At 40.0% G+C, this 14,142-nt stretch overlaps 1 protein-coding gene across 1 annotated transcript; it reads left to right on the plus strand.

The window, feature by feature from the left end:
- The first annotated feature begins 793 nt into the window (after window positions 1-793).
- taf7 (TAF7 RNA polymerase II, TATA box binding protein (TBP)-associated factor) lies at window positions 794-10,216 on the plus strand. The gene is made up of 12 exons (XM_026145297.1): window positions 794-988; window positions 2,344-2,420; window positions 2,516-2,594; window positions 2,819-2,952; window positions 3,136-3,256; window positions 3,400-3,458; window positions 3,946-4,018; window positions 5,043-5,156; window positions 7,309-7,503; window positions 8,779-8,891; window positions 9,494-9,553; window positions 9,947-10,216. The coding sequence occupies exons 1-12, from the start codon at window positions 970-972 to the stop codon at window positions 9,989-9,991; spliced, it is 1,089 nt and encodes a 362-aa protein (XP_026001082.1). The 5' UTR covers window positions 794-969; the 3' UTR covers window positions 9,992-10,216.
- The last annotated feature ends 3,926 nt before the right edge of the window (window positions 10,217-14,142 follow it).

Here is a 14,142-nt window from a genome sequence, read left to right on the forward strand (position 1 = left end):
AAATTAAAAGCACACCACCGTACCGTGGATGGCTAAAATCAACGCCAGTGGAAAAATTTAATACCGCAAAAAGAAAACCTTCTAGATAAATAAAAATGTCTATCTGGCAGTTTTCTTGGAAGTTTGCTTCTTATTAGCGCTGATAGTTTTCCCCGAAATCTTTTATTATGAAATATTTGACGATAGCGTGTTTACCGGGAAGTGAGTCCAACAGTCCTTTAGGCTATCGATTTGTGTCGTATTAAAAATAATAATAATAATAATAATAATAATAGTAAACCAAATATAATAACGAACTTAGCGTTTATTTTAGATTACGGTTTAATTACAGTTTAATTCTTAATAGAATAACTTTAAATAAAAAATAGCCGCATATTTCCTGTGATATTTCCTCTTTCCTACTTCCTTCCTACTCTTTTACTGACAGACCATTTAGCGTAACGATACGAACATCAAATAATAATTTTAAATATTTATAGATACATTTAACTATATTGGATAAAGAATATTCGTTATTTTTTTGTTTTTTTAAAAGTACGATTGACAAGTCTCGTGATACAGATGGTCGCGTGGGACGTTCCAAATTATCGGAATTTTTATATTTTACTGTCATGCGCTGAAAAACAAACTAACTAACTTTCACTGTTAGTCCTTATTTAATAACATGGCAGTACAAAAATATGCACACATATATATTATAATTACTTAATTATTAACTGAAATATGCCTATAATTTGTAATTTAATGCTCAGACATACGAGTTGTACAGCCAAGATTAAGAAAACACAAATTTCCGAGGAGGTATTGAAAGTGGCAAAGCCCTAAGCAACACTCTTGTTTTCGCTCGTGATTATGCTATCACTGTGTAGCTAAGAAGTCTCGTTTTTGTCAGTCAGAATCGTCATGTTTATGCGTGTTTAGCATTGAAATATATTTATACAGCTGCACCATCTAAACTTCTAAACGACGATGACATCTAAACTGAAAGGTACGTTAAAATCCTCTGCCCTTATCCTTATGCTAAAGATAACTAGCTGTTAGCCTCGTAGCCTCCACTTTTGCGAGGTAAGGAAACACTTTTCGTTGTCGGTTATTAAGATGAAGCTGATATAACTCAATGATAGTAACAATAATGGTGATGATGAAACAAAACATGTTGTCGGTGGCAAATTTTAACAACTGTGTTCGCAAATTAGCGTTTATCGTTCCTGTCTTTTGAACATTGTGTATAATCTCCTATAGTGTTATTGTTCCACAGTGTGGTAGACGTCATTAATGTAAGATGCACAAGTAACCTTAATTAGCTGTAATTATCTGTGTTTTACTTTTGATGTAAAGACATTCGTGATAGAATTTGAAAAGAGATTCAGAGTACATTTGGTTGGAACGTTGGTTATTTTTTCGTTCATTTATTCATTCATAGTATAATATAATAAACTAAATGTTATATTGAACTAATAATAACGTTTGTTGGTTTGCATTTATGCACTGTGAGAAATAAAAATGGTTTGGCTATTTACATTTTTAGCTTATTACATTATAATTTCCTTTTTTGTCAGCACTGAAATAAACTTTACTGTTGTAGGTACTTAAGATAGTAGTTAGTGTTTATATACGAGTGTTTGTACACTAGTGTGTATTTCTAGTGTTGCTGCCCAGTGAAAACCTCACACCATTAAAGACAATTTTCCACAAGTTTAAAAAAAAGCAAAACAAAGAACACTCAAAGTAAAATAATGCATATAAAATCACCAAACTTGGAGATTTCTTTCCACGGGAAGAACATGAAAGACTATAAAGTGATCAGTAATTAAAGCTGTCAAAAAATGTGGTGGAGTGTAGTTTTTGCCCCTGAGATATAATGTATGTAAGAGAAAATGCCCAGCTAAGGTACTGAAAATGCTTTAAATGGTCCACAGACGAGTCCGTCCAGCCAATGATTCAATTGAACTGACTTTCATTTGTATAGCGCCAAATCACAACAACAGTTGCCTCAAGGAGTTTTATATTGTAAGGTAAAGACCCTACAATAATACAGAGAAACCCACAGCAATCAAACGGAATGCTATGAGTAAGCATTCAGTGAGAAGACAAAGGAAAAACTCCTTTTTAACAGGAAGAAACCTGTCCATCTGACACTGTGAAAAAAAGACAGTGGAAGAGAGCCAGAGATTAAGATATTAGATACTATATTACTTCTTACTTCAAAATAGGAAAAATGAGTTCCATAATGTACTGTATATTTTAATGTTAAAGTAGAATGACAAACTTTGTAGTTTGTCAGCATATAGCAAGCAAGACATATTTTAACACTTTCATTATGGTGATGTGTTTTGATTTTAGTTGGGAAGGTCGGTTCCAAGAGTAAGGAGGATGCCCCTTATGAGCTGGAGAGCCAGTTTGTCCTCAGGCTTCCTTCGGTGAGACTTTTGCACTTGCAGAAATTCATTGTTTGATGGAAATCCAGTTTTATCACCACCAATATGATCTGGCTTCATTTTTCTTTCTTTTGCAGGAGTATGCCTCAACAGTAAGAAGGATTGCACAGTCTAGCAGTATGAACATGAAGGACAGACTCACCATTGAGTTGCACCGTAAGCTGCTCACAATCTTGGCACTGGTTTAATTAACGCTGTCTCCCTGTCTTGTTATTCATTTACAGTCGGGTCCAGAATTTTGAACGTTGTACATATTTCTATACCAGTTTCATTCTTTTTGTTATTTAAATGTAACAATGATTGTAGCATACTAATGGATCTAGTTAAAGAATTGTCACCCACATGTCCCCTTAACAGTCATTTGTCCCTCTTATTTGTAGCTGATGGCCGTCATGGCATAGTTAGAGTAGACCGTGTTCCTTTGGCCTGCAAACTGGTTGATCTCCCCTGCATGATTGAGTCACTCAAAACGGTGGACAAGAAGACGTTTTACAAGACCGCAGATGTCTGCCAGGTAAGCAAGAGACTGGAAATAAATAATTTTTACAGTTTTCCATTATTTTATTGGTTTAAAATAAAAGTACATTTTGGATTTTAGATACGTGTTATGTAAATTTATTTTCCCCAGTTACAGTGCAGTGCAGTACAGATTAATCAGCATGGTATTTTGCATTCATTTTTCCCATTCACGGGTTAGATGCTCGTGTGTACACTAGATGGAGACCTTTACCCCCCTTTGGAAGAGCCAACTGGCACTGACCCCAAGACCAAAAAGAAGGATAAAGACAAGGACAAGAAATTTGTTTGGAATCACGGCAGTAAGTAATTATATACAGACAGCAGCTTTTTGACTTGTTTATATTGAAAACTTGGCATATCAGCAGTTCAGGAAACATAATGTCCCCTCCTTGGGTAGTGGACTGATTTTTGGCTTCGCTAATCCCATTGTTTTGCTCTTTAGTCACCTGCCCTCTGAAGAACACGCGCAAGAGGAGATTTCGGAAGACTGCGAAAAAAAAGGTTCTGACATTTTTCATTTTCCCTACAGCAATCCCCTCCCGTGTCCCATCCATCTCCTTAGCATCTCGTTTGATGATCCATCTTTTTCCTTGGCTCTCTTCCAACAAGACATTTACATTTCATAAAACAGGAACTATGGTAAAAGTGAAAACTAAGATTTACATATAAATAAAGCCTTTCCATCTTAGTTTCCCCCAAAGGCATGCAAAAAAGCTATTTCACTATTGCTTTGATCAAAGTGAAAGCGAGTGGAGCTGGAGCACTACACTTTGTCTACTTTGTCTTCTGAATAAATCTTCCTGAAGGTGCAGAGCTGAGCCATATTGATTTGGCCCCTTCTGTTTTTAATCGCTAATGTACTTCCTGGCATGTGGCCAGCTGCTACCTTGGTGTGTGTGTGTGTGTGTGTGTGTGTGTGTGTGTGTAAGATAAGGCAAGAGAGATGCAGCTAATACTACAAGTAACTCGATCTCTCTGTCTCTTGCAGTACATTGAATCTCCTGATGTGGAAAAGGAAGTGAAGAGATTGCTGAGCACAGATGCTGACGCTGTCAGCGTCCGTATCCTTTTTGACACCTAAACATTCTGCACGTCCATCTTAGGACAATAGTAACGGTGTATATCAGGGGTGTCAAACTCAAATACACAGTGGGCCAAAATTCAAAACTGGAACAAAGTCGCGGGCTAACGTTAATATTTATTGAAATATATTTATTCCTCCAGATATAAGAATTAATCTTTTCTTATGGACTCAAACACATTTTGCTGAAAAACTGAATATGGAACAAGCAAAGCTTAATACTAAACAATATATATATTAGCTGTATAATACCAGTAGGCCAGCTCTAATAGTAATTTGGCATGGCTTTGCGGGCCAAATGTAATTAGGCTGCGGGCCAGATTTGGCCCGCGGGCCAGAGTTTGACACCTATGGTGTATATAAACCATCAAAACAATAGTGTGTATTACATCTTTAAAAGTACTTCAGAGTAAGGCAGAATCAGCTGGCCATTACTTGTAACGTGAAATCTAGTCAGTTTTTTAGAAGCGTCACATAATTACCACTCTTTGTCTTTTAGGTCAAACATAATCTCTGTTTAATTTACCATGTAAAATATGTTGAAGTTAGGCCCAAGTGGCTTTCCTGACTCCTGCATGGTTACATGGTTCACCTGATTTGACTTTCCCTGATGCCTTTGCGAGAGATATGCACTGTGTGAGGAAGCTATTAGTGCTTTAATGAAACCCTAAACTTGCCTGACAGAATAAGAGCATAGCGAGGCTGCCTTGAGTGGCTGCTTGCTGTGTGTTAATTGAGATGGACTGATGATTATCATTGCTTAGTTGGTCACAGTGAAGCAAAGATTCTTATTTTAATTTTAGTGCTTGCATACAGCTGGGGAGATAAACATGGCACTAATGAATGTTAAAACTGAGACAGTTTCTCTGCATCTAATTTGACCCTTCAGGTCTTTTTTTGAAGTAGGATTATTCAAAAGACCACAAGTCTTTTACTTTAGTTTAGGCCCTCTGAAGGTTAAAGGAATCTGCAGAAGGTGTGCCAACCCTTAACCTAGTTATCAGGATGGGAGGTTATCGCAGAGGATGAGTCCAAGGAAGCAGATCAACACAGCTCTCTGGCCAACCTGGATTCCTCACCTGGGACCTCAGGACACAAGATGGGTCATGGGTCCTCTGGTAAATAAAACTTAATTTTAAAAAGTCGTGTGAAATAAGATGTGGTACACTCTGTTATAATGCTCAGCCAGCTTCTCAATTCAGCTAAAAAAGAGAACATGTTCTGCTACCCAGGCCTTTTAGCTGACCTATATGAACACGCGCAATAAAGCTTGATTGATTTAGTTTTTTTAATAATAGCATTATAATTGGGATGAACATTTAAAAATGGTTATCTGAATCATTAAGACTCAGAATACTAGTGAACACATCGTGTAATTAGGATGCAATTCCTAAACTTTTCTTTACTCTGGAAGAGACATATGTACACATGCATAGGGCTGTGCAATATGACCAAAATCTCATATCCCGATATAAGACATGTATCGTCCCGATAATGATATAAATCACAAAAATGTAACAGTTTCTGTAAATTCTGTGAATCTCGGGCAGCTCGACTTGCGTGAAGTGTTTCCAGCTCGTGTACCTGGAGTCGAGTGTTTTAACCGATGCATGAAATTATACATTTTTAGACATAAGTTGTAACGGCCGCCGTTTTCTTTGTGAGTATTTATTACACAGCGTGCTGCGGGGAAAAGCCTGTTCTAACGTTTGAGTCTAAGGTTTGTTTGTTTTTTAGCACCTGGCGGCTCTTTTTTGCTTCCCATTCGTAAACACTGCATACTCTTTCACGTGATTCGGTTTATTTTGAAAAGTCTCAACAGGATCTTGAGCTTTATTGTGAAAGGTTTATGTGGAAAATAAACAAGCGGACACGCGATGGTTTTACTGTCGTTGTTGCTAACGACAACGCATAAAATCGTTCGTGGTGTGGTTATATTAAATATAAAGCTGGGCTCACACTGTGCGATTTTTGGCCCATTTTGAGCCGATTTTTCAGTCGTGCGACCGTTTTAGTGATCGCCCCGATTTTGGCCCTTCATCGTGCATCGTGTAGTATACGTGGGATAACGAGAAGCGATTAACACCTCACGACCAGCTCCCGATCATCAATCGCTTGGTCGTGAGGATTTCAAACCTCTTTGAAATCCTCACGACCGTCGTGAGGGTGTCGCCGTAGCTGCTCACACTGTGCACGCGCAAACACATAAATGTTGGTGAAAAAGACGGAGTAGCACAGCAGTGCAGCGTGTGATCTGGACACAAGCGATGGAGGCACAACTTGTAGAACTATGGCCTCACAAAATGATCATAACCACAACAACCATGAAAATAGTTGGATGGACATTGCTGCTCAATCACAGCTGCCTGATCAATGTTTTTCATTAGCAATTTAGCAAAGTTGATGGTGGTGCTGTGCGTGTTTGTGTGAGTGAAAGACGGAGAGGGAGAGCGAGCGTCAGATTTTCTGTTATAACCTTCATTTTTATGGACGCACAGTGTGAGCACTCGGGTCGCATCACAGCATCGGCTGTATAGTGTGACACCCTGCATCATGACCTACCAACTTCTAACCCCTGCAAGTCAATCGTACAGTTTGAGCAGGAGCTGAATAACGGGACTGAAAAAAATCGCACAGTGTCTGCCCAGCTTAAGAGAAAGAGAGAACTTTAAGAAATGAATATAGCCACTACAGTAACATCAAAACGATGAAAAAATATTGCCGTAAACAGTTTATTTTGCGACACCACGAAACAAACGATAGCGTAAAATGAAACGATAGATGTTTTTATATCGTCATCCGATATATATCGTTATATCGAACAGCCCTACACATGCATACGAAATGATCTATCCATAAAGCTAATCAGATTGTCCATAAAACAGTCATGAACAAATTAGTGCTGCTGTAACAAGCAATTATGAACAAAACATTTCCCTAACCTTTTTACCTCATTTCATTTTATTTCCTCCTTTCATTCCTTCCCATACCTTGAGGTATGTGGCTAAACTATCTAGTGGTTCATGCTTGAGTGACTTCTACTGTACTGCCAAGTGTTGGAGCAGAGTTATTTTTGCCATGTAAGAGAAGAGCAGGCTGGTTGTTTGGACTCCACATTTATTCCTTCCTGTCATATAAGCCCAGTTTTAAAGCTCCAGTAGACTGTTGGCTCTGTGACCTAGATTAATCCCAGAGCAAGTGCTCTAAATTCTCGCTGTTTCCATCTTTGTGTTTGCGTTTCTAACGCTAATGTGCTTTCTGCATCACCAGTCCAGCATGATGAACTGAGGGAGATCTTCAATGACATCAGCAGTTCAAGTGAGGACGAGGAGGACGAAGGGGACCGGCATGAAGATGAGGACCTGAATATCATGGACACAGAGGATGATCTGGTCCAGCAGCTCCAGGACAAACTTAATGAGTCCGATTCTGCACAGAATGAAAGTGATAGAAACAACCAGATAGGTATGAGGCAGAAAACTATATACAAGTCATCGTATATAGTTTTCATTGCTGCATTAACTCATAAATAAAATCATCACTAGCTGCAGTCCAACTGATATAAATTACATTTTGTTGTTAAAAATCTCTCACCAGCATCCCTAATCAGATTTTTTATTTTTTTTATTTTATGAAAACAACTTAACAACTAAACACAGGAGAGATAGATGTGATTATTATATGTGATTCTTTATACATTATGCAGTAAAGAGAGTGTGTGTGTGTGTGCATCCAGGTGGATGTGAAGTAAGTGCCGCATTAGAATTATGCAATCTTTCATGCCGTGCTTGCAGTTTACACCACAGAGATAATTCTCTTTCTCTTAGCCGACTTCCTCTGTATACCAACAGTTGTTCATTTTTCAGTTGCAGCAGTCACAGCCAAGAAAGTGGGCTTGGCTGCCCAGAGATACTTGTCGAAGTAGAGGTCAAAAATAACCTGAGCAAGGTGTCTGAACTTTTAATCGAAGTGGAATTTTCTAGCTCATCACACACATTCAAATAAATAGCCTTACTTAAATACACGTGCTGCGCCCTCACCCACAGAGATGCTCATTCTGACAGCTCTCAGCTCTCCTCTTCAACTAACCAGTCTGACAGGTGTTGTGGCTCAGCAGGAGGCTCAGGGAGCTGTCCAGTTTGACAGCACAATACCTCCTTAGCTAGATACATAGAACTGTCAGTCAGGCAGCACTGCTGGCCAGCTCAACTGTAGCATCTTGGCGGAGCCCTTCTCAATATGTTGGAGCCAGGCCATGCATGATGATGGCATCCATGCATAGCTGTAAAAGTTGAATGAATGGATTCACATGGCCTCCTTATTGTTAGATAGTTTGCATTACAACAGCTTTGTCAGAATTTGGAGCCAGGGGAAAACGGTGAATGGATACAATTAGTTATAAGATGGTTGATTGGTGGTGGAGACATGGTGGATTTGATGAGAACTCTGTGTGGTGCACAAAGCAGACTGATTTAGTTGTGTCTTTATAGAACTGCATCCTGCTGATTCGTGTCCTTTTAAGTCAACTGATTGTTCCCATTATGGATAATTTGTCAAACTGAACTGGAAGCATCCTTATGGTTCAGCAAGCTAAGCTGCATATCTTGTCCCCGTGGCAAGTGTAGTGTCTCAAATTATGTCACATCATCTTCGCCCTCCAACCTTTTTTGCCTCCTCTTTGCAGCACATAAGTGTTTTTATGACAGCCCTCACACATGAACCTCCCACTGTGTCCTGCAGTTATGGAGTACCAGGTGCAGATCAACAACATTAAGGCCAAGCTTCAGGAAACTCGTGCCCGCAAGAAACAGCAGGAGGAGCTCATCATGAAAGTGGAAAACCAGGCCCTCAAAGTAAGCACTGAAAACACTCACACTTTTTTCACCCGTTCATCCAAAAACTAGGTCTGCATGTACAGAGACGTAAACAAGAACATGCAGATGAGCTTGGAGGCAAAATTGTTCATGCAGCATAGATTCTCTCAAAGGTGGCGGGAAACCTAAATAACAGCTGATTTCACACATTGTTGGAGGACATTATTTTTTTAAATGGTTATTTTAAAACCCAGAATCTTGCATCTCTGCTGCTAGCCTTTTTCTCTGTAGGTTTTTCCATGCACAAAAAAGGAGCTGAAAGTTCATTCTTATGCCCAGCACTCTTTAGTGGAGAATTTACAATGAGTGAAACATGAGCAGACACGACCCTTCCTACGTTGCCATTTAACGCTCTCATTGCTCAGTGTTTTGGGACCGTCAGAGCCCCATCTCCAGTCGTTATTATCACAGTCACATGGAAAAGGTCAGCTGCCTCTGACTGGCATTCCAAGTGGCCTTTCTGTCAGAGAGGAGATACTGACACGAGCAGCCCAGGCCGACACACATTTAAAGCCATCACAATTTAATGAGGCTCAGCATGTCGACTCAAACAAACCTTGTTTGCCTCTCTGCTCTTACAGAACCGTTTCCAAGCCTTGTTGGATGAGATTATTCAGCAGGAGGAGCGGGAGATGGAGCAGGTAAGAACCTTTTTGTAAAAGCCAAGGATCAGTGCTCACTGTGAGCTTTCTACAGCCTTCAGCACTTTGCATGAATTTCTCTTGAATGAATGTCAAATATCATGTCGGCGGATGGTGTTGTGTTTGCTATTCTTTTTCAACCCAACATTTTTCATGCCTAATAGCAAAGTTGAAAACCAATCAAGCGCAATTTAATTTGACAGCAGCTACCAGGGGAGTCCTTTTTGTAGCTATGGCATAGTGGCCACCCACTGTCTAGGGTCGTTGTTTGTATTGACAAATGACTGCAGCAAATTAATGTGAAAAGACATGTTAATCATCATCCACTTACCCTCCAATTACACCACGGTGCTGCTGGGCATCAATCACGCCCTCTATTTTCTGCTCCAACAGCTGGCCTCCCTGCAGGAGCAGCTGGACTCACTGATAGAGAAGTGACCACCAGGGGGCAGTCACATGTCATCTTCTGGCATACAGGAAAGACAAGGAGGAGAAAAGCCTTCATCCAGGGAGAAGAGAATTTTTATTGGAAGTTGCTGTGTCATTCCTTTAAATTTGTGATTTTCCTATTACACAGCACACAGATTGGTTCACTCAAAGTTTGTGTTTTTAAGTTGACAAAATGCGTTTGTAGTTACTATGTGATTAAACTGTTCCACCTCAGTGGTTAATGTTGTCTGGGTGTTTATTGTCTTAAAGACAAATTGTCTCTAGCCAATGTTTACTGCAGGTCAACATTTATTTTATTACCCGTCAGAAAAATAAAGTTACAAAATGTATTTATTTTTGTTTATATATTCCTACATCATTGGTACTAATGAGCAGCATGGTCGTGGTGGATTTTGGTTCAAACACACCTGATTTGGCAGCTTAGAGCTGTTTGGAGCTCTACTGCAAACAGCTCTTACTGCTTAACTTTTATGTAATATACAGTGGGGCAAAAAAGTATTTAGTCAGCCACCAATTGTGCAAGTTCCCCCACCTAAAATGATGACAGAGGTCAGTAATTTGCACCAGAGGTACACTTCAACTGTGAGAGACAGAATGTGAAAAAAAAAAAATCCATGAATCCACATGGTAGGATTTGTAAAGAATTTATTCGTAAATCAGGGTGGAAAATAAGTATTTGGTCAATAACAAAAATACAACTCAATACTTTGTAACATAACCTTTGTTGGCAATAACAGAGGTCAAACGTTTACTATAGGTCTTTACCAGGTTTGCACACACAGTAGCTGGTATTTTGGCCCATTCCTCCATGCAGATCTTCTCGAGAGCAGTGATGTTTTGGGGCTGTCGCCGAGCAACACGGACTTTCAACTCCCGCCACAGATTTTCTATGGGGTTGAGGTCTGGAGACTGGCTAGGCCACTCCAGGACTTTCAAATGCTTCTTACGGAGCCACTCCTTTGTTGCCCGGGCGGTGTGTTTTGGATCATTGTCATGTTGGAAGACCCAGCCTCGTTTCATCTTCAAAGTTCTCACTGATGGAAGGAGGTTTTGGCTCAAAATCTCACGATACATGGCCCCATTCATTCTGTCCTTAACACGGATCAGTCGTCCTGTCCCCTTGGCAGAAAAACAGCCCCATAGCATGATGTTTCCACCCCCATGCTTCACAGTAGGTATGGTGTTCTTGGGATGCAACTCAGTATTCTTCTTCCTCCAAACACGACGAGTTGAGTTTATACCAAAAAGTTCTACTTTGGTTTCATCTGACCACATGACATTCTCCCAATCCTCTGCTGTATCATCCATGTGCTCTCTGGCAAACTTCAGACGGGCCTGGACATGCACTGGCTTCAGCAGCGGAACACGTCTGGCACTGCGGGATTTGATTCCCTGCCGTTGTAGTGTGTTACTGATGGTGACCTTTGTTACTTTGGTCCCAGCTCTCTGCAGGTCATTCACCAGGTCCCCCCGTGTGGTTCTGGGATCTTTGCTCACCGTTCTCATGATCATTTTGACCCCACGGGATGAGATCTTGCGTGGAGCCCCAGATCGAGGGAGATTATCAGTGGTCTTGTATGTCTTCCATTTTCTGATGATTGCTCCCACAGTTGATTTTTTCACACCAAGCTGCTTGCCTATTGTAGATTCACTCTTCCCAGTCTGGTGCAGCTCTACAATACTTTTCCTGGTGTCCTTCGAAAGCTCTTTGGTCTTGGCCATGGCGGAGTTTGGAGTCTGACTGTTTGAGGCTGTGGACAGGTGTCTTTTATACAGATGATGAGTTCAAACAGGTGCCATTCATACAGGTAACGAGTGGGGGACAGAAAAGCTTCTTACAGAAGACGTTACAGGTCTGTGAGAGCCAGAGATTTTCCTTGTTTGAGGTGACCAAATACTTATTTTCCACCCTAATTTACGAATAAATTCTTTACAAATCCTACCATGTGGATTCATGGATTTTTTTTTCACATTCTGTCTCTCACAGTTGAAGTGTACCTCTGGTGCAAATTACTGACCTCTGTCATCATTTTAAGTGGGGGAACTTGCACAATCGGTGGCTGACTAAATACTTTTTTGCCCCACTGTACTTTCCACTGAGGGATTTGGGTTTAAGTCATGCCAGGATAGTTTACGTATACCTTTAATGTCACTGGAATTGGTTTTCTTCTTTAAAATTTGTTTGTGTTTATATTTTCATGGACGTAGATATAGAAGTAGCAAAGACTTTGACTGCTAAATTTGAGCTTTTTTGTTGTAAAGTACCTTTAACACTAGAATTACTGACCCTTTTTTTTCCTGGTGCAAGTCCCTACTACTAGATTTACTAACCCTGCGAAAATTTGCGTAAATTCCCCTGAACCTAACACCTCCTAGCACCCCGCTGAGAGGCCTTCAGCTCCATTGTTCTCCTGCTTTTGTTGTGCAAAAAAAACATACCCTCCGCCAACCCCCAACCAGGAGAGATTCAGGAGACAGGAGAGAACCAGGAGAAGGTCTTTCCTTCCAATCGTTGTCAGACTCAACAACAAAGTACGGTACCTGCAGCCTACAATACACCATATTAGTAGTAGCTTTTATGTGCAGTATTATGCAATATTAGTTGTCACTACATTGCATACCTGTCCATAAACATATATACAGAGTATATGTACATATATTTATATATCCACACCTTACATAATATATATAAAGTCTAGTTTAGGATATCTGGGCCTTTTTCTTTTCATGTGATATGGGCTAACAAGGATTTGAACGTCCCCCTTGAACTTTCACACATTTTGTCACATTACAGCCACAAACATGAATCAATTTTATTGGAATTCCACGTGAAAGACCAACACAAAGTGGTGTACACGTGAGAAGTGGAACAGAAATCATACATGATTCCAAACATTTTTTACAAATAAATAACTAAAAAGTGGGGTGTGCGTAATTATTCACAAATCACAAGATCACAAATCTTCCACTGCAGCACGTTGACAAAAGTTGTTGGAGCTGGAAGTGAAGGGAGGGTGAACACAAATATCTTCCTGTAGATCTTCACATATATATTATGTGTCTGACAACTCTCTTTTTTTTTTTAACAAAGCTGCCTGTCAGCACACCAGACTGGCCTAACTTTAACCCGTAGCAAAAGCCAATACAAGTGCAGGTTTAATACAGGCTATCTGGGACTGTGTTTAACAGAATAGTTCAAGTCTCCAAATGGATGTTTTTCGGTGTTGTGTGCACCATAAGAAATCGAGGTAAAGGCTGCATGGCCATCTCAAGGCATATTGATGTTTTTATGATAACAATTTGTAATATTATTCGGAGGCTCAACGTCTGCGGGACCATTGCTAACCTCATGAGAAACGACCACAACAGACAAAAATCAACTGAAAGATTTAACATGTTAAGAAAAAGGAAGAAGAACCAAATAAAGTCAGAGTCGAAACACATATAACAAGCCGGCGAGATCAAAGCAGGTGTATGGGGAGAGACCCACGATGACCCCGCTTTTAAAAGAGAAAACAGAAAAGCTCATGTTGACAAGCCAGTATTTCTGAAAGTCATTTTACAGATGAAACATGATTAAGAGCTTTTTGGTAAGTTACATCAGCTCTGGGTTCACAGAGGGAAAACAGAATCTGAAATGAAGTTTCATGAAAAGGACACAATCTTCACTATGAAAAATGAAACCTTGCCTCCTTTTTAGTAAAAGACATGTTACGGGCTTGTGCACAAATCACATCGAACATTGCACGGCACAGTGCATCAAGTATCAAGGTGGAACATATCTATTGTCAAAGCTCGGTCTCACTTGCAGGTCATGGCTCCTCCAATCGTATAAAAGACCCAAAGTATACATTTAAAAGCTCTCCACACGGGTTGAGAAGGTGACCTTTATGTGGTGCCCTGCTATGAATCCCAGTTTTAATCCCACTGAACATCTGTTGAAAGAGCTGAACCTCTTCACTGGGAGAAGGTACCAATCAAGCCTGAGACAGGTTTGCTCAAGTAAGAGGGTGAAACTACCGGTTATGAGCAACAATAGGGGCTTGGTTTTCATCTGACTCAAGAGTGTACTACAGAATGTTATTTTAAGTGTCCTTGAAATAGATGTCCTATATATGTGCGTGAATAGTCTATCTCAG

This window comes from Astatotilapia calliptera, chromosome 2 (genome assembly GCF_900246225.1).
Source record: "Astatotilapia calliptera chromosome 2, fAstCal1.2, whole genome shotgun sequence".
NCBI classification, from domain to species: Eukaryota; Metazoa; Chordata; class Actinopteri; order Cichliformes; family Cichlidae; genus Astatotilapia; species Astatotilapia calliptera.

What these genes read in the sequence shown, in the direction of transcription:
- taf7 (XM_026145297.1), top strand. An exon ending in AGACCGCAGATGTCTGCCAG is followed by an intron (nt 2,953 to 3,135) that starts GTAAGCAAGAGA and finishes TTCACGGGTTAG; the next exon opens with ATGCTCGTGTGTACACTAGA. An exon ending in ATTTGTTTGGAATCACGGCA is followed by an intron (nt 3,257 to 3,399) that starts GTAAGTAATTAT and finishes TTTGCTCTTTAG; the next exon opens with TCACCTGCCCTCTGAAGAAC.